Source organism: Drosophila persimilis, unplaced genomic scaffold (assembly GCF_003286085.1).
Source record: "Drosophila persimilis strain 14011-0111.01,24,50 unplaced genomic scaffold, DperRS2 tig00000000-arrow-pilon, whole genome shotgun sequence".
Taxonomy (NCBI): Eukaryota; Metazoa; Arthropoda; class Insecta; order Diptera; family Drosophilidae; genus Drosophila; species Drosophila persimilis.
The window spans coordinates 16,947,247-16,965,090 of NW_020825288.1; the positions used below are offsets into that span (position 1 = coordinate 16,947,247).

The 17,844-nt window shown below is 45.6% G+C and overlaps 1 protein-coding gene across 1 annotated transcript in view; it reads left to right on the plus strand.

Moving 5' to 3' along the window:
• Positions 1-6,943: 6,943 nt before the first annotated feature.
• The window catches only part of LOC6587230 (dynein heavy chain 10, axonemal), a 34,862-nt gene continuing 23,961 nt past the window's right edge, over positions 6,944-17,844 (plus strand). Inside the window, exons 1-14 of the mRNA XM_026995193.1 lie at positions 6,944-8,173; positions 8,814-8,863; positions 9,583-9,706; positions 9,772-9,878; positions 11,504-11,730; positions 12,764-12,903; positions 12,959-13,587; positions 13,649-13,839; positions 13,895-14,489; positions 14,563-14,869; positions 14,954-15,334; positions 16,159-17,053; positions 17,115-17,468; positions 17,542-17,833. Of these exons, the coding sequence (XP_026850994.1) occupies positions 7,546-8,173; positions 8,814-8,863; positions 9,583-9,706; positions 9,772-9,878; positions 11,504-11,730; positions 12,764-12,903; positions 12,959-13,587; positions 13,649-13,839; positions 13,895-14,489; positions 14,563-14,869; positions 14,954-15,334; positions 16,159-17,053; positions 17,115-17,468; positions 17,542-17,833 (4,920 nt within the window). The 5' untranslated portion in view covers positions 6,944-7,545. The remainder of the gene's footprint in view (positions 8,174-8,813; positions 8,864-9,582; positions 9,707-9,771; positions 9,879-11,503; positions 11,731-12,763; positions 12,904-12,958; positions 13,588-13,648; positions 13,840-13,894; positions 14,490-14,562; positions 14,870-14,953; positions 15,335-16,158; positions 17,054-17,114; positions 17,469-17,541; positions 17,834-17,844) is intronic.

The following is a 17,844-nucleotide window of genomic DNA, read 5'->3' on the forward strand; positions in this document are numbered from 1 at the left end:
ATCTTGGTCAATTATTTGGACAAGGCCGAAGCGGCCTTTTATGCGTTAATTGCTTGAAAATTGAAACATGAAATTAAATGAAAACAGCCTTCGTTGTCGCACAAGTGTCTTCCGGTCCGTCTCCCGTCTCCCGTCTCCCATCTCTCACTCTTACATGTATCACACATACGCCCTGTAGCCACCGAAACAGACGACAGTTCGACAGATGGACAGACCGCCGTCTACCAACCGCCGCTCGACCGCTGTCCGCCACATGCAGGTAATTAATAAAAGTTCAGCCCTTGTCCCAGACCAAAAACCGCACCAGTACCGTGCCCTCAATTGTCTCCTTCTCTGTGTATGTGTTTGTGTGTGTATGTTTGTGTGTGTGTGTGAGGCAGACAATCAAGTGAAATTTCTCAACGACTCTGCTGCTGCTGCTGCTGCTGCTGCTGGAGGGAGGAGGGAAAACGTTGGGGAATTATAAAATGCCAGTTGGCCAACGATGTGACGCGATGCGACTGTGCACCGCGTGACAAGTGACAAATAAATGCGCTTTCAATGTGTTTGTTGTCTCCCACCGTCTCTGTCCCTGTCTCTGTCTCTGTGTGTCTCTTTCTCCCTCTCTCTTCTGTCCGTTTTCCACTCGATCCACTGACCATCCTGCCCTGACAGCTGCAGCAGCAGGACCATCCTGCTCCAGCATCACTTAAATATTGCAAAATATTTTCCCCGAACGTTGGAAAATTATGAAAAATTCCACCCCCAGCGCCAACCGTATGTACCACATGTGGGTGAGCGAGGAGTTTGTCTCTTGCTTTTGTATAATTTCGTGTGTGTTTTTATGCCGCAATATTGCTTGCATATTTTAATGAAACAACGCCGTATGACGGCTGCCGAGGCTGCAGAGGACATACCCCGTGCCTCATCCTCCGATCCCGCATGGCAGGACTCTGGGGCTGCATCAGCTGCAGATCTCGAGAAACCTGCCGCTGGCAATGTTGAATGACAGCCTGCCCGCCCACACCGTTTACGCACCTGCCACACAAAGGACAATCTACAATTTAAGGACACACTTAATGGTGTAAATTTTGTTAATGAATGGGGATAATTCCAGGCAGATTAACCGGTAGGTCTTCAACGAATCAAAGCTGTATTTGACCCTTGAATAACATTCTATGAAATTGGTTCAAGAAATTTGTATGATTTCCAATTGATTTCCCAGAAAAAACAAGCTTAATTTTCTGCAATTTCTGTACTTATAAAATCGTTTTCCGCGAATAACTTCCCGTCGATTTTTAGTTTTCCAATTAGCACAAGAAAAATATTATTCTGTCGAGACCCGCTGCCTGTTGCTGCGTCTCAGCCATTGCCAATCGTGGGGTTAAGGCGGAAGTTTTCCTCCTCCAATGCACATTCGAAGCACATCCTTTCGACCAATGTTCGGACTAAATTTTATCACAGCAATTGGCTCGAATGGACAGGGAGAGAGACCCTCCCGCACCTTGCAGCAGCAGCAGCAGCAGGAGCAGAGCTTTCATGCTGGCTCTAACTTTATTTATGAGTCAATGACGTCGCCCCTGCTGCAACTTCCTGTGACGTGACAATTCCCACGAAGCACTTGGCAAAAAGGCGAGAGCGGAGGCGCCAAATGAAAACACGTGACGCCATCGCATCGCAATTGGTAAGCAACAAAGCTTCAAGCTTTGAGTTATGGCCAACACGCAACGGCCGAGGCATATACAAACAGAAGAGAAGAGACGAGAGTCCTGGCCTGGCCTGGCCTGGCCTGGCCTGGCTTGGCCCCACAACTCCAGGACAACCCAAGACAGCCCACTGGCCCACGTTTGCATTTCAATTGACTTTTCGGTGCGCTTCGCCTTTTCCTTTCCGTCGCTCCACGTTCACGTCCACGTCCTCGACTGCTCTGCATTTTTCACGATAAAATCATAAATCAGCGCTGGAATCAGGTAAATAAAAATAATGCTCCAACTCTGTATGCAAATTGAACTGAGGAGGGGCGCGTGGCGGAGCGCTGGAGAATCTCTCGCTGAGATTTGACTGTGCAAAAATATGATAAAACTTGGAGTCAGTCAAAAAACTTTTCGACTGTGGCCAAAAGTTGACTTAGCCAATGCTGGAGTCGGGGACGTTGAATAATATTGTTGAAGACAAGTTCGGATTTCTTTTTCCGTGAAAACTCCTCTGTTGTGTGTGTTTGTATGTGTGCGAGGGATGAGAAATAAATGGAAATGTCCCTGCTGCAATCAGAGTAAAGCAATGTTAATTAGCCAACGAACTAAACGGCATATCAAATGGCCAAGAGCGACGACCGAACAGCAGTTCAAATTGGAAAAGTCAGGGAACAGCAGGCAACAAAAACCGAATTAATGCCCCAGTAATCGCACTGGATACCCAAACCATTTAGAGTTACTCAAACTAGAGAGAGTTGAGTGCATGAACACACAGCCGAACATGCTCTCAATACTACGCGGTATTCCGTTCCATCGATCATCATTCTTCCGAAAGCGAAAGAGGAACAGGAACACGAAAAAGACTCTCGCTCACTCTCCATTTGATTGTCTGGCAAAGAGAACGAAAGAGGGAGAGTGCGCTATAAATACGAACGAATGTAGTTTTTCTCTGCCAGCAAATCATTATCAGCGTACAGATCAGGGCGCAGCGCAGAAACCAATTTAGATTGCAATAACAATTTTGCAGTTTCTTGCAGTCTCAGTCTCTTCGTCTTTTAGCAGAAGCAACAACGCTTTCGTTTGAACATGTCGGTGCACGCTCAAATAATGCACAGCCGTGCTCTGAGATTACTGTGGTTTCTTTTTGTTTAGCGTTAGTTTTTCTAAATTTAAGGTACTTTGAGATTAAGTATTGGCCAGTTGAATAGAGCTTGAACCAAGGTCAAACCCTTGTCCAAAAATAGTGACCAGATGAACAAAATGTTCTTGTAATAACTCATTAACACAAAAAGTTAACGTACAAATTTATTAAAATATGTATTATAAAAAATGTTAATTATTCCTTTAAAACATGATGAAATGTTAGTACGTACTCAACATCTTCATTGTAAATATTTTATATATTTTTAATTTTATTTGTTTTTCATTCCATTTTGAGTACTTCAACCGCCTTTTCGAATCTGCGATCTGTGTTGGCTAGTGTAATTCGCAATCATAGCCACAACACACACACACGTACCCACATCCACTAGGAGGAGGCAAATGAGGGGCACGGGATGGCTTGACCTGCACTGCCCTGCGCTTTATTACTTCAAAAATGCGGCATTTGGGCAATGCTGCTCGAACGCTCAAAGAGATCGGCATCGAAGGGTGTGTATGTGTGTGCGTGGGGGAGTAGGAGAGGAGAGGAGAGTAGAGTAGAGCAGCTCTGCAGCATATTTTCCCCGATTGCCGGCCATTGAGCGTCGACTCAGTAACCATCCGCAAAGCTTGGCAATCTGTGCCAGTTTCTGGCGTTCGGCATTTGTGGCAAACTCAACCCGTAACTGTATTGAAATCGTTGAGGTTGCCGCTCTGCTTCCATGGTGGTGCCCGGCCGGCTTGCTGCCTTGCCTCCTCGCTGCCATGGCAATCGACTGGCATTGCAGGCGGCAGGCAGACGTCGTCTTAAAGTGGACTTCGTTTATTAATTAACACATCCAAGCACACCCAATCCGAAACCCATGTCCAGGACTCGGATAGAATTCCACATCACAGCAGAGACCGCTCCACCGCACTTGGTCTGGATTCAGGACTCAGGACTCCAGGCGGACGGACAGACTCTTGAGCTCGGCTCTGGCGTAGAGCATTACGAGATTTCACTGTTGGAGCATTCGAGGGCATATTCTCGAATGCAATTGCCTTGCTTTGAAGGCATGCACCTCCTGCATCAATTATGGGGAATTTCCAAAATGTTTCAAACCCCGAAAACAAAGGCCTCTGCGTTATGGAAATGAAATTTCCAAACGGTATTGTGCCTGTGCGTGCAGGCAGGGCCTCTCCTCATTCGATAAGCGGCTTTACCTGGGAGCGTCGCCCTCTCCCCTGCACTTATGAGTAGCTGTTTATCTATTGGCCGACAGGTCAGGACCTGGCGCCCTTCGAAAGGCTTTAAGGCAGGAGAGATAATTTGAATATCTTTGCTGAATGTGATTGCAAGGTTTCCGTATGCCTCCAAAGGAGTATCAGGCTATTGAGAAGTGTTTTTCGTGCCTAAAGATGGGTATCGTATCGTTGCACTTACCACTAATTATGGTATGTTTTCCCCAAACACACACACACACACACACACACTCACATTTTCCGTTTGATTGCGGTCTTTGGAGGAGTCACGCTCGGCATCATTTAAAAGTTATTAAGCACAAATGCAAACAAAGCGCTAGATGCTGTTCGAGATGTGTCTCCTAGACGTAGATAAATATGCAGTGGGACGCTGCCGAAGGAGCAGCAGCAGCAACAGCAGCAGCACCGGAAGGAGCCTCCTCCGCAACAGCGGAAACAGCGCTACACAAACAGAGAGCAGAGAAAGACACTTATAGATGACACACACACACACACACACAGCATGCTACAAACACACCTCACACACACATGCAGAGTGAAGTCAATAAATTCTCATTTCGCTAGATGCGTGGAATATTTCACCTGCAAACAGAGTGTATGTACACTGAGAGAAATGGGATCTGCTTCAAAATATCTGCAAAATACACTTGTCTCTTTTCATGAAAATGTTGTTCATTTTCTCTCAGTGTAGGTACACTCTTGTGCAGCATTCGGTGGCAAAGCGACGCAATAATAAATACAAATAAAAACATGACGCATAAAGATTACAGCCAGCCACAAAACGGAACGTGGGAGACCCCTCTCCAGTCGTCTCCCTCCAGACCAATTCTCATCATCATCCTTTTCCAGGACGCACCCCAGGACCCTGCGCTCAATACAATCTATATTAAGTATACGCACCGTTTGAGCCATGCATTTTAATGATGCCACCGCCATGGCACGGCCCCGGCCACGGGCACTGGCACCGGCACGGGCACGGGCACGGGCACGTCACCCTTCGTCGTCTAATCTTGTGACCCAAACCCTTGGCTTCAACGACGTAAATGTTCATTTATTTTAATTAGAACTGCCTCCTGCCATAGGAGGCGGCAGGAGATCAAGGCGACAGTCCGGAGTAAGGAGTAGGGCGAGCCGTGCCCGCAGGTAAAGTCAACACAAAGATTTTCCCAGGCCAAGGCTATTGAAAAGTACATTAATTTGATAGATTATCCCGATGATGAGCATATGGTAGGGCATGGTATGCCATAGCATGGGATGGCTATAATTAATGAAAATTCAATGTCAATCAGTGAGAGTTTATTTTCTACTCATAATGATGCTTTTTCGAGTGCAAGAGGAACAACATTTTCTTTTGCATTTTCCCTCGATGGAACGGTGCGGAGGGGGCAAAGGAGTGTGCACTCTAAGTAAACTCATCAAAGACCTTTGCAGTCCTTGGTTGTTAGGCAATTACTAATGGCAAAGTTGACTTTTGCACTTGCACTTAGCCACAGAGCCATCGGATTCATCCAACAGCGACCCCTCCACCTTTTCACTTACTTACTCCATCCACTCATTTTGCCCTGTTGACGCTGCTGCTACTGCTGCTGCTGCGCTGCCGAGTAAATATTTCTATTTATGCTCCACCATACACAGTTATTGAGCCACCGACCAACCAACCAACCAGCCACGTTCCTGTGAACCCCCATTCCTGTGCCCCTCATTCCTGTGCCACGGCCACTTACTATGCGGCGGCCACTTGACCCGGCGCCTGGAAACGAACGTCCCTGGCACGTTGCTAATGTGCATAGCCATTAAGTCGGAGCTGCGTGTTTTGTTTACGCAACGGCGTGTGCCACCCAGTGCAACAGTGGCAGGAGGCAGAGTACGATTTCCAGACATTGCCATTCCACTGTTGCATGTTGCATGTTGCAAATGCAGCTGACAGGTAGTAGCTGCAAAGCAGTCGCAAAGTGAAAGGAAAAGGCAACAGCAAACATAATATTAAACCAATGGATGTGTGGGGGTTGCCTAACGACAGCAAAAGCAACAGCACAGAAGGGGCGAAGCATTTGATACCCTAAAACAAGGTTCAGTATATTTGAAGTCAAAGAATTAGTCATTCCAGAGATCCAGAGATTCCAAAGATTCCGTGAGGGTTCAAACCAACGATTACACTTAGAGAAGAATAGCATTGTAAAAAGAAAAAAAAAGAAAATAAGAAAAAAGAAAGAAAAAAATTTAATAGAATTAATTTATTTAAATGTAAAATAAAAATATGTACAAAACACTTTGAAACTATTATAAAATTATAAATTTGTATACGAAAAATATTTAATTGAATTTAATAAATATTTTAAAAGGATATATTTTCATATGAATGTAAAAATGTAATTGAAAACACGATATTTTTTTACAATTTCCCCTCTCTTAAATCTAACTTTAATATTCAAATTGCAGGGCTCTTTCTATATATACAGCTGAAAAAATGATTTTTTTGTAGACATAGCAAACATTTATTTAAAATCATAACACCCCTTAGCAAGTGTATAACAACCAAGGCAACAAAATAAACGAATTACGGGCCCGCTATCAAAACAACAACAACATTACAGCTAAAACAGAAACAGAAACTACGAGTATAGCCAGAACGGGAATCAAAAGAACTAGAAGCGTAGCAGGAATCGAAGAATTAATAAAAGAATCAGAAAATAGTTGATCAAAGTGCACGGAATATTTTGTAAGATATTGATATTTCTAGCTACAGAAAATAAAGACGAGTATGCCGTGAAAAATACATTTCGGGAAAAGGTACCTAAAATATGTTTCGTGAAGCATTGTTGACAAATTGTGAAGCATCTCGAAACGTTTCTGCGTCCCGTAGCGGCGCTTGTGTTTGAATACCGAAGGGATTGAGCCAAAGGCAACGTATCTTCTAGGTATTCCCAGGCAGTATTCATATTTGGTTTTAGACAACGGGTGCCAGTTGGCCAGCGCCGCAGTTGCAGCCACTGCCGCCACAGAGCCGCAACTGTTGTCCTGGGATACACAAAAGGATTTGTAGGACGCCCAGTGAACACCCACACAAACAACAAGAAAGGAGACGACGCCGCAAGGAAACGAACTCCGCAACGGCAGCTAAAATTGATTGAAAGAACAACAAAAACGGAAAGGAAAGGTGGTTTAGAAGGAGTCCTCTCCCCCTCACAAGAGTATAGGTAGAACCCGAAAGAGACGGAGAGAGAGTAGGAGAAATCCCGCGAAAATCAACTCAAACGTTTGATGTGCAGCCGCGCGAAGACATTGCCGTGCCACAGGAGTGGGAGAAGCAGCAGCAGCAGCAGCAGCAGCAACAACAACAACAAGAGGAGCGAAGCGAAGTGAAGCCAAACAAGCGGCACCGGCAAAAGGCTGCTCAAGAACCAACAATCAATTCAAATAAGGGGAAAGGAGGGAAGGAGGGAACGAGAGAAGGAGAAGGAGAAGGAGGGACTAGGGCTACCACTCCACAATGGCACATTTTCAATTCGAGTCGTCGGATGAGACGCCGATGTCCTACTCAGATGCCGGTAGCCAATACAGTCGCTCCACTGGCAACCGCTCCACGGCCTACTCGGTGGGCTCCATTAGCAACGATGAGCCGCGCATCATTTGGCTCAAGACGATAATTGCCAATACGCTGGGAGTGTTTGAGCCGGTGTATGTCAACGAATTGATATCCAAGAACCAGGAGGCCGTAAGCAATTTCCTGAAGAAACGCTACGAGAGCCAGAAAGATCTTCACTATGTGGTGATGTTCGTCTGGCGCACCTTCTACGATCGCCTCATCGAGGAAGAGATCACCGTGCTCGAAGAGGTGCCCCGTCCGCCGAAGCCATCGGTGCCCGACAAAAAGGGCAAGGGCAAGAAGGGCAAGGGCGGAGCAGGAGCAGCCACCAAGCAGGCACGCAAGAAGGGTGGACAGGATGTCGAGGCAAGTTCGGGACGTCCATCAACCACCGATCTGGACACGGGCGGGGAGGAGGGCACCTACACGGCCGGCGAGACCACCGATGCGGAAATGGAGGCGGAACTAGAGGGGGAGGAAGAAGCCACTGTGGGTGGCAGTGGCAAGAGTTCTGCTCGCTCCAGACGGTCACGTAAGTAGAAATACAAACGGGCCTCCAAAAGCATCCATCGCTTCATCCACCAATCCACATTCCAAAAACTAATTTCTGCAGCCAGCTCTGATACGGAAAATGGTAAGGCTTTCCTTTCGTTTCCGTTTTCCTTTGTTTCTGTTCAAACCATTTTTTAATTTCAAAAGTTTTCTTCAGTTTTCGGCTTTTCTTCTGGCGATTGCATAAATTTTGTAGCCCGTCCAAAAACTTAATATCAAACGAAACGAATCTTTGGTCGCACTCTTCACATCATAAATATTTAAGGGCCTCATTTTCGGTTTTGCCTTTGCATTTCTTTTGTAACTTTTAATTTGAATCGTCCCTCCGTTCCCACCATTCCCTCCACATCCCCTCTATGGCCGCCTGTCTCCAAAGATAAGAGGCAAAGTTTCGGTTGTGGGCTCCATTCATTGCATTTAAATGGAATGCCGCGAATGCAGCGAATGCCGAATGCAAATTCCATTCGCTGCACTTTGTTCCATCCCATCAATCTCAATCAGCAGCTCAGTCACTACGATTTGACACGCCTCCATTCTTCATTCGCCATTCTATCCGCCCTCTTGCACTAATGCACTCCAACGTTTTCCCCCTATCCACACTGTCCCACCCTCTGTAACAGGCCGAAAAAAGAAGAAGGACACGTATGTCCCTGTCTATGTGGAAGTGAAGGTAAGCATTATGTCGAACTTTCTCTAATTGCAGTATAACATTCATTCAGTTTACAAATTGAAATTGCCTCTCCGTTGATTCTCTATCGAATGGGCAGGATGCCACACCCCAATTTCCTCTGCAAACATCCTCCATTAGAGAGGTCTGCATGAATGCACTCAAAATGTGACATAAATAGAAATAGAATTCATTCGTAGACGAATTTTGATATTTTTTTGAGCGTGTTAAGAGAAATTTACAATAAAAAGAATCAATCACTCGAATCGCTTGGCGGTGGTTAATTTTTCGGCCACTGCACTATGGGCAAAAATTAGATTTTTTTTCAAAACTACTTATAGTACTTATAGTACTTCAGAGCGCATTAATATACATATTTATACACAAATTAAACGTATAAAATATTAAATTCGAGACTAAAACATTATTTGTACTAATATTGGGCCAAAGTGTGAAGTCTCTATCTTGTAATTTAGAATTTATACCAAAATAAATTCAATAATAAATCATAAATAATTATAAAATACGAGTATGGATAATTATAAATAACTCTTTATAACTAAAAACAGTCCTTCACACGAGCAAAAGAAATCAGACAATTTCCTACGAATTTGCATTCCAATTCACTCCATCACTTGCCGTTTTGAGCGCATTTATGCAAACCCCTAGGTGCGTTATAACCCTTAAGTACCGCAATGATTTTCCATTCAAAATTTCCACAGAAAATGGTGCCAGCATATGTTAAAACTCCGCGGCTGCATTGTTACTTTGGGGAAATGGATTCAGCGACTTTGGATCCGAAAATTAAATACGTGTACATTCTGCGCAAGAATCGCAGGGAGATACGTAAGTCGCTGACAGACCCGCGCCCTGATTATTAATTTGTTAACCTCAATGTGCCTCCGTTTCAGCCTGGTTCAATGAGATAGCCCAATGCTTTGCGGAAATGCCGCTGCTCTTCCTCTTGGGCTCCGTTCGGGGATCACTCATCGATTCTCTGCGCGACGACCTCAACTTGGTAAGTATTTCAGCTTTCTAGGCCGTAATCGGACATTAAAAGACGCATCACTTAATGCTTCCAAATTGTATATTGTATTCTCCGCAAAATCACTCAAATTTGCACCCGTTTTGCTCATTTCACACACCATAAAACGTTCGCCAATCAATCAGTGGAGACTTTAAGGCATTCAGCAGCTCCCATTGTTTCAAAGGCTCGTGCTCGTGGCATGTCCTCCGTCCTCTGTCCTCTGTCCGCTTCGGTCCTTCCTTCCTTCCATCCATCCATCCATCGGTTTGTCCATTCCTCAACCGCAAAACAAAATGTTGTGACGAATTGTAATTAATTCCCAAAACAAGGCAGTCATCTATCAAAATGCCCGCTGTGCCGCAAAGATTTTTCCGCTTCACTGCACGCCAGAGGATGGATGGATGTGGATGCTCCTTCGATGTGGGGCTTACATCCAGTGGGTGATGGTCTGGTCTGATGTCGGGGATGCGGGTTCGATGGTGGGGCGGTGGGATCACGCCTACCGGAGCCGCCTTAAGCGGTGACCGCCAACGCAAATTGCTTCATCATAGCTTCAAAATGGGCTGCGGTTTCCATTAGGCTGGTTGTTGCCCCCGCCCCTACCCCATCCGGACCGCCCTGCCACCCCGCACGACTTGGACTTTTGCAAATTTTGTGGTCTTTACAATAGAGAGGGGAGGGGAATGCTGCGAAAGCCATAATATTAGCTCTTTGCATGGAAAATAAATTGGAATATTTTTGAAAGTTGAAAATCTTTTCTTTTTTTTTTGGCAAATTAACGCGAAGAATCAATTAGAAAGTCGTCGACTCAGACCGCAGGCTAGAAATACATTCTGCACTTTGCTTTTTCCAAAGTCGAAAAAATAGATATTTAGGTGTATGAACAAAACCCAGCTAAAGCATTATTTTTTACAACGATTTCTGTTTAAAAACATTTTTCTTAAGTCTTACAATATTTACAGTTTGTATTATAAAAATTTAATTCATATATCAAAATTCTAGGGAAAGGTGTTTTTAGAAAGCGACAATTTAATTAGTTTGGGAATAAATTTGTAGAATAATTATTATTAAAGGATTAAAAAATGTATGGGACTTCATCAATTGAAAACGGCTGGGCAGACTTGGCTATAATTTTTTGTTTAGCTATTCGTATTTAGGAGGAGGTTTTAAAAAATACAATTTTTAGAAAACCCATCTTCGATTGCCAAAAAATGTATTTTTGTTTTATTTTGTACATCTTCTACATACTTAGTCGAGGATCAGCTCCAAACTCGAGATTTTATTCTCCATCGACGAATCAATTGAGCTATCCTCATTTCTTATCTACAATATGCGCCACATTGATTCAGTCCTTCCGATCCCTGTTAAATATTTATCAGATCCCTAAAATTCTCCCTAGTTTTAGTTTTAGTTTTAGTATTTTTTTGTGATCTCATAAAATTGCAAATGAATTTTGCTGATCGAATTGAATTTATTTTTTGGCTCGGTCCGAGGTCGATTGAGTGAAAGATTTTTAGTGCTGTGATTACAGGAATACTGTTTTCCCCACCTGGTACATACATATGCATTTATGTTTATTTTTCCTCATTCTCATTCCGCACTTCTCTTCGCTGCAGGTTTACAAAAGCGCCATTCAATATCAATTTCGCGAACCATCCACAACGGACAGCCAGCAAATGGACAGTTATGAAGGCCAAGCCGGCGGTGGCGGCGGTTGCGGAGCTGGCGGCGCTGCTGGGGATGCTGGCGAGGATGTTTCGAGTGAAGCCAAGGAATCGGGACCGGGTCTATTGGAGCTATCCAAACCATCGGAATTTCGTTTGAAAGCGCTTAAACTACAAAAGTATTTAACTTTTAACAAAGGCAATGCCACGCCATTCGCTCCGTTGCCCGTTGGCGAAATTCGTAGGGCGGGGATCGTAGATGTGTGGGGGGCGGGGGGATGTAGAAGGATGCCTCCGGTGGCAGGGAAATGCTGCTCTTCTGCCTCGCGCGCTTTATTGGTTTCGGTGCTGAGTGGAGAAATCTCACTCCACTCCACTCTGCTCCGCTCTGGAGTGACTCTCTCTCTCTCTTTCTCTCTCACTCACACTCTCACTCTCCGATTGTGAATGTTGGTTTTCTTTCACCGTTTTTTTCTGTTTTTTTTTTTTTTTTTTGGTGGTGCAGATTTTTTTGTTTGCCTTTGTTTTGCGTTTATCGCTGGTTACCATCGAAGCGGCGGCGGTGGCAGCGGCAGCGGCGGCTACAGTTCCTTTTTTCCATAGGTCTTGCAGAAGAGAGAACGAACCCTTTTCGCACATAAATTACAGCGCATCCGATAAGAAATTTTTATTTTTAATCGGATTTCATGCTACCATCAACGGTGGCGCCACCATCTCGCGCCTTTGTCGTCGTCGTCCCCGTCGCCTTCGCAGTCGCAGTCCGTGTTGCCGCTGTTGTCTTTTGGGCCATTTTCCATTTGTTTGGCAGGCAGCATTTATGGCAGCATCCTGTGCCCCGCCCCGCCTCATTCATCCTTGCATTGGCTTTGGCCTTTCATTGCGCGCAGCTCGAATGCCACTTGACCGCCGCCAGAGTTAACAATTTTTTTCCCTCGTTTCTGTCTTTTTTTTTAGGGGGCATGTAGATTAAAAAATGCCAACGCAGTCCGAGATCCGAGAGTTGGGTATCCCTCGTCCAGAGCGCATCCTTTGTTACCCCTTTTGTTGCCGATTTGTTGCTCATTTTGTCTCTTATCGGCTGCGGGCTGACGCGGGGGGGTGTGGCGGTGGGGGTGTTGGCTTTGCCTTTCATTACGCTTTGTGTTAATTTCGAATGCCGCTTCGCGGACTCCGTTAATTGTGTTTGTTTGTTCCCCGTTCCGTTTGCCGCAGGAAGAAGAAGGCGAAAGAGGCTCTGGAAAAGAAGCAGAAGAGCTTGAAGCCGCAGGGCGACACGGAGGCCGATGATGAGGATGATGCCGCCCAGGCCCAGGCCAGAGCAACAGAGATCATATCCTCGTCGGAGGAAGAAGGTAAGAAGAAAATCTGCCTACCAGATGGTATCACTCTGTCATTCCACACACACAGAGGAGCATAAGCCCGAGAAGCTGACGATTGGCGAGAGGTGGGAGAAGATGCTGTCGGAGACCAAGGCCAAAGTGGAGGCGGAGCACGCCGCCGAAGAGGCCACACCGCCACGCATCACCCCCATCCAGGGACGCATTCTCAAGGAGATCGAGGACTTCAATACGGAGATCGCTTGGACCATCAATCACATTGTTTGGGCCTTCAGCATGCCCTCGTCGTATATCCTCCCGGGCCAAGGAGAAGTGGAGTTCGAGGAGGCCCTCATCCGCGTGCCTGTTGATCCCAAGCGCCTGGACCTTGTGCCCTCCTACACGCAGGAGCAACTGGAACAGGTCGTCGAGGGTTGGATCAAGTATCTCAACAAGACAATGAAAACCCTGACGGATACAAAATTGGATGAGTTCACGCCGATGGCGGAGTATCGTTACTGGCACAAAATGGAGGTGGAACTCTATGGAACCCTCGAACAGCTGAAGACCACCTTTGTCCTCGCTGTCCTTCAGCGTCTTCGGAATGATCAATCCCCCATGATCCTCGAATGGGAAAAGGTCTATGAGACGACCGACAATCGTTTCAAGTTGGCCAAAGAAAATTCGGATTATCTGGGGACCATCACGGATTACTTAGAGGTACTGATGCTCTCTCTATATGGAAATTTTCTTTGAAATTCTATTCCATATTCGATTGCAGAAAGTACGCAGCTTTGAGAGCTTCAAAATGACTGTCCTTCAGATACCAAATATAATGGTGGGCTTGCGCCACATTTGGACCATGTCCAGTCACTATTGCCGTGACTCCGAGATGCAAGTCCTGCTCTGTGAGATATCGAATGTGTTTGTCCAAAAGGTCAAGAAAATCATCAACTTTGAGAACATTTTCCGGTGAGTTTCCAGCATCAAAAAAACACCTTAATTACATGGATTTCCTTGCCGTTAGATACTCTTCAACGTACACCCATGAGACGGCCACAAGCTGCGCCAATCTGCTGCGCTGCTGGAAGCAGGCCTACAAGCTGAGCCGTCGGCATATTGAGGAATCGGGTGCTGGCTCCCGCTGGGAATTCGATCGCGTGGCCCTGTTCAGTGAGGTGAATCACATTCATCGCGTGGCCGTGGACATTGCCTACATTGGCAGGGTTTTCATTCAGTACGAGAATCTGTTTGGCCATCGGCTAAAGGCCCTCATTGCGGACCCATCGATTGTTGATAATCTGATGCGAAAGGTGTACCGAATGCTGGATGATCTGATGAACAGCGTCGACTATGATATGTTTAGGCCGGGAAACTGGGAGAACTGGGAGTACTCTCTGGAGCAGTTCAACAGGCGGCTCGAGTCCTTGGAGATGGAGGCCAGGGGGGTGATTGACCAGAGCATAAATTCCCTGCTCTCCTCGGAGAAGGGTCTGCAGCTGGTTACCAATGCCATGAACATCGATACACGCAAGAGCCTGCAGGAATTTGTGGCCACCAAGCATGAGAATCTTTTACGGTACTTTGTCACAGAAATCAATACCGTGGAGAGGGTTTTCATGGTGAGTTTTTATCTGTAAAATACTCGTGTCTTCATATTTCAACAGAAAAAACACTTTGTTTCCCTCTCTTTAGAAACATAAAAAATCCCCACCCATGTCCAAACATCAGCCGGCAAAGATAAGTGCCATTAGCTGGGCCCGATTGTTGGGCCGAAAGCTGAAGGGCTCTGTTCTGGCTTTCAAGCGGGTGGAGGACGATCCGGCGCTGAAGAACAGCTTCCTCAAGCGCAGCTCCTTCAAGCAGTACTTTGAGCTGATGACCACCATGTACCAGTTCGAGAAGGTGCTCTTCGATACGTACCTCCAGAATGCCACGTTTCTGGTGAATCACACCAATCGCTCGCATATCCTGGCCATTCGTATTTGCAAGTCTGAAACAAGTGGGTCTTGAAATTCAAAATGATTTTAGTTCTTATTCTACAAAACTAATCCTCTGCCAATCGCTATCCCCCTTCTCCTGACAGTGGATTACATTTCCGAAGCCGTGCAAACGCTGAAGACGAAAGCTCGCGAGGGCTCCCATACGATCATTAGTTTAGGACAAAGTCCGACGAATTTGCATTCGGTTATCCATAGCGGCGTGAGCCTGGGCACATCGTTCGGCTCAATGGCTTCCCTGGAAGATGTCTGCGACGATCCGACGGTGGGCGACGATGCCACCAAGACATTGATGTGCCGCATCAATCGATTCACCGTGCTAACGGCCATGATCATGTGGATGGTCAGCAATACGCGGCAGGCCAATCAGCAGTTGCAGAAATGCCTGCAGTTCATTGCAGAGTTCAAGGAGAAAAAGGCCAAGGATATCACGCCAATGGATAGGCATTGCTTCGCCATTTCGGAATGTAAGTTGAGATTCAAACCGACCCGGGTTTCCACACAGAGAGAAGCGCAAGAACATACTCTTGCAATGGAGAAAAAAACCAGCACAAAGAGTAAACTGCAAATAGGCAACATTCCTTTTTGTTCTCTAACCTTTTGTTTGTAGTTTTGCACGGCACTTTTTTGCTGCAAAATAATTTAGCTTTTGGTATTTTCAGATTAGAGTTGTTAGTTTTTAGTTTTCTTTTGACTCCACTATTCACTAGTAAGATTACATTTTAACCATTTTCGCGATTTTTGCGGCCCAGGGTAAAAATAGTTCACTCAATGTGGCTTATATCGACAGCCGAAATATCGATAAGATTAATCAAAAGAAGAAGAACGTAAACAAAGCCAAATTAACTATTCCCCTGGCATAACAGCTTTTGTTGAGAATTATGTTATATTGATTCAGCAGTAGCTGTGATAGTGATCTACTATATAATCGATCGTTTCCAGACTCCACGGCTGTTCTCTCTTTGGCTTGAGCGTGATTCCATTTTGTTACTGAGTGTTTTCTCCACACAAAACGCAATTACGCTCAAACCCGAAGCAGCTGGAATCTAAATTCGACGTGAGCGTTTTTTTCGCACTCAATGGATCTAAAAACTAGTTTTACAACACTAGAAAAAAAAGCAAAACAGCGACAAATAAAATAAATATTTTTCGCGGAAACTTGAATGTGAATGAGAATAATTTTAGTTAAGAAAATGGATAGGAAAATCGAAAGGTTAAGCAATGCCAAAGATCGCTAATTATGGTTCTGTATGAAATTGTATTGTGAAATTCATGATCTGTTCTTTTTCAGTGATGGAACGCAGCGAGTCGCAGCGCCTGCTGCCCATTTGGCGGGAGCTGGTGGGCGAGAAAGTGCTCATCGAATATGATGCGGAATTTGTTGTCAATTTGAATCGCGAGGTTTTCGACGTCCTGTTCGAGGGGCAGCTGTTTGAGCATCTGGGCTTTGAGCTGCCCTCGGTGCTGCGCACTGGGATCATGCGCAAGGATCTGCTGTTCAGGGACTACGAGAAGCTCAGCAATGTGATCAATCGCTACAAGGCCATCATTGCCAATCTATCCATGTCCGAGGTGATCTTCCTGCGCGGCCACATCTATGACACGGAGCTGTTCATCCAAATGGGGCTGGGCCGCTACACCTGGATATCGTTCAACATTGGCAAGTTCTGCGACCAGATCAACTCGCAGCTCCGCAAGCTCACGTCCATTGTGTCGCAGATCAACTTCATTCGCATGGACCTGCGCCAGCGGATAGAACTAATCAAAAGCTACAACCTATTCAACCTGGATGCGGAGACAATCGAGGATAAACACTCGACTGCGAACGTGGCCGTGAACTTCAGTCAATCGCGCAGCTCAATTGGATTGAAAACAGTACAGAGTCGCATTTTTACCTCCAGCACTGGCGCCTCCGTCACCATGTACAAGGAGGATGAGGAGGACAATGAGAACCAGAAACAGGCGCAGTACTGCGGCGTGGAAGTGTACCCGTGTGAGGGATACTTTGAGCTCTTGGAGACTTCACGCAATCGCAAGGCAGCGCAAATGAAGAAACTGTACGACTCGTTGGGACCTGTGCTTATCAAGCTGGAGAGCTTGGTTCTGGGCACATTCACGGGCAGATCGGAAAAAATGAGAACCTACTATGAATTTTGGGAGGAGGAGACATTCAAGTGTATTGTGGAGTAAGTATTCATTCGCTTTTTAGATTAATATGCAATTAAACTCCTTTATGTCCATGGACAGCATGACCTATCAGAATCTCAAGTGCTACATCAATCGCCTGCTCTCGGCTAGTCCCATGTTTGAGGTGAATGCCGTGCTGCTCATGTCGGAGATTGTCCTAGAACCATCTATCCAGGAGCTACAGAACATTATAATCACCGCATCCAAGGATTATCTGTCACGTCTGAAGATCTTCACCCGCTGGATGGCCGGAACCTGCATCACCTGTCCGCCGATTGAAACCGGTGCCCAGTGGAAATTCAATTACACATACTACGAGGACATTGTCCAGATGAATTCCGTAGTGGAGCTCGTCATAAATATTCACGATTTGGCTGGGAGAATTGCCTTCGAAGCCAAGGAATTTGTCACACAGTAAGTGACACGGAAAGTTCTTTCATACCAGTATATGTACATATGTGTGTGTGTGTGTATTTTTCCTTCGAAGATTCCGCAAGTACTTCAATCTGTGGGCCTACGAGAAGAGTTTCATATGCCAGAAGTTTCTGATGCGACAAGTGACGCTTATCGAAATCGATGAGAAATTTACATTTTACTCGGCCATTGTTGAAACGATGGGCAGCATGAAGAAGTATCACGACGTGAAGTGTGTGCGCATAAATTTGCAACCATTGCTGCAGAGCATCACGCAGCATGCCCAGGAATGGTGCAACATACTGGGCGAGGAGCTATTGCTCCATGTCAACGAAAGCATGAGGGCAATGCGGAACGAAATCAAAGTGAGTACAGC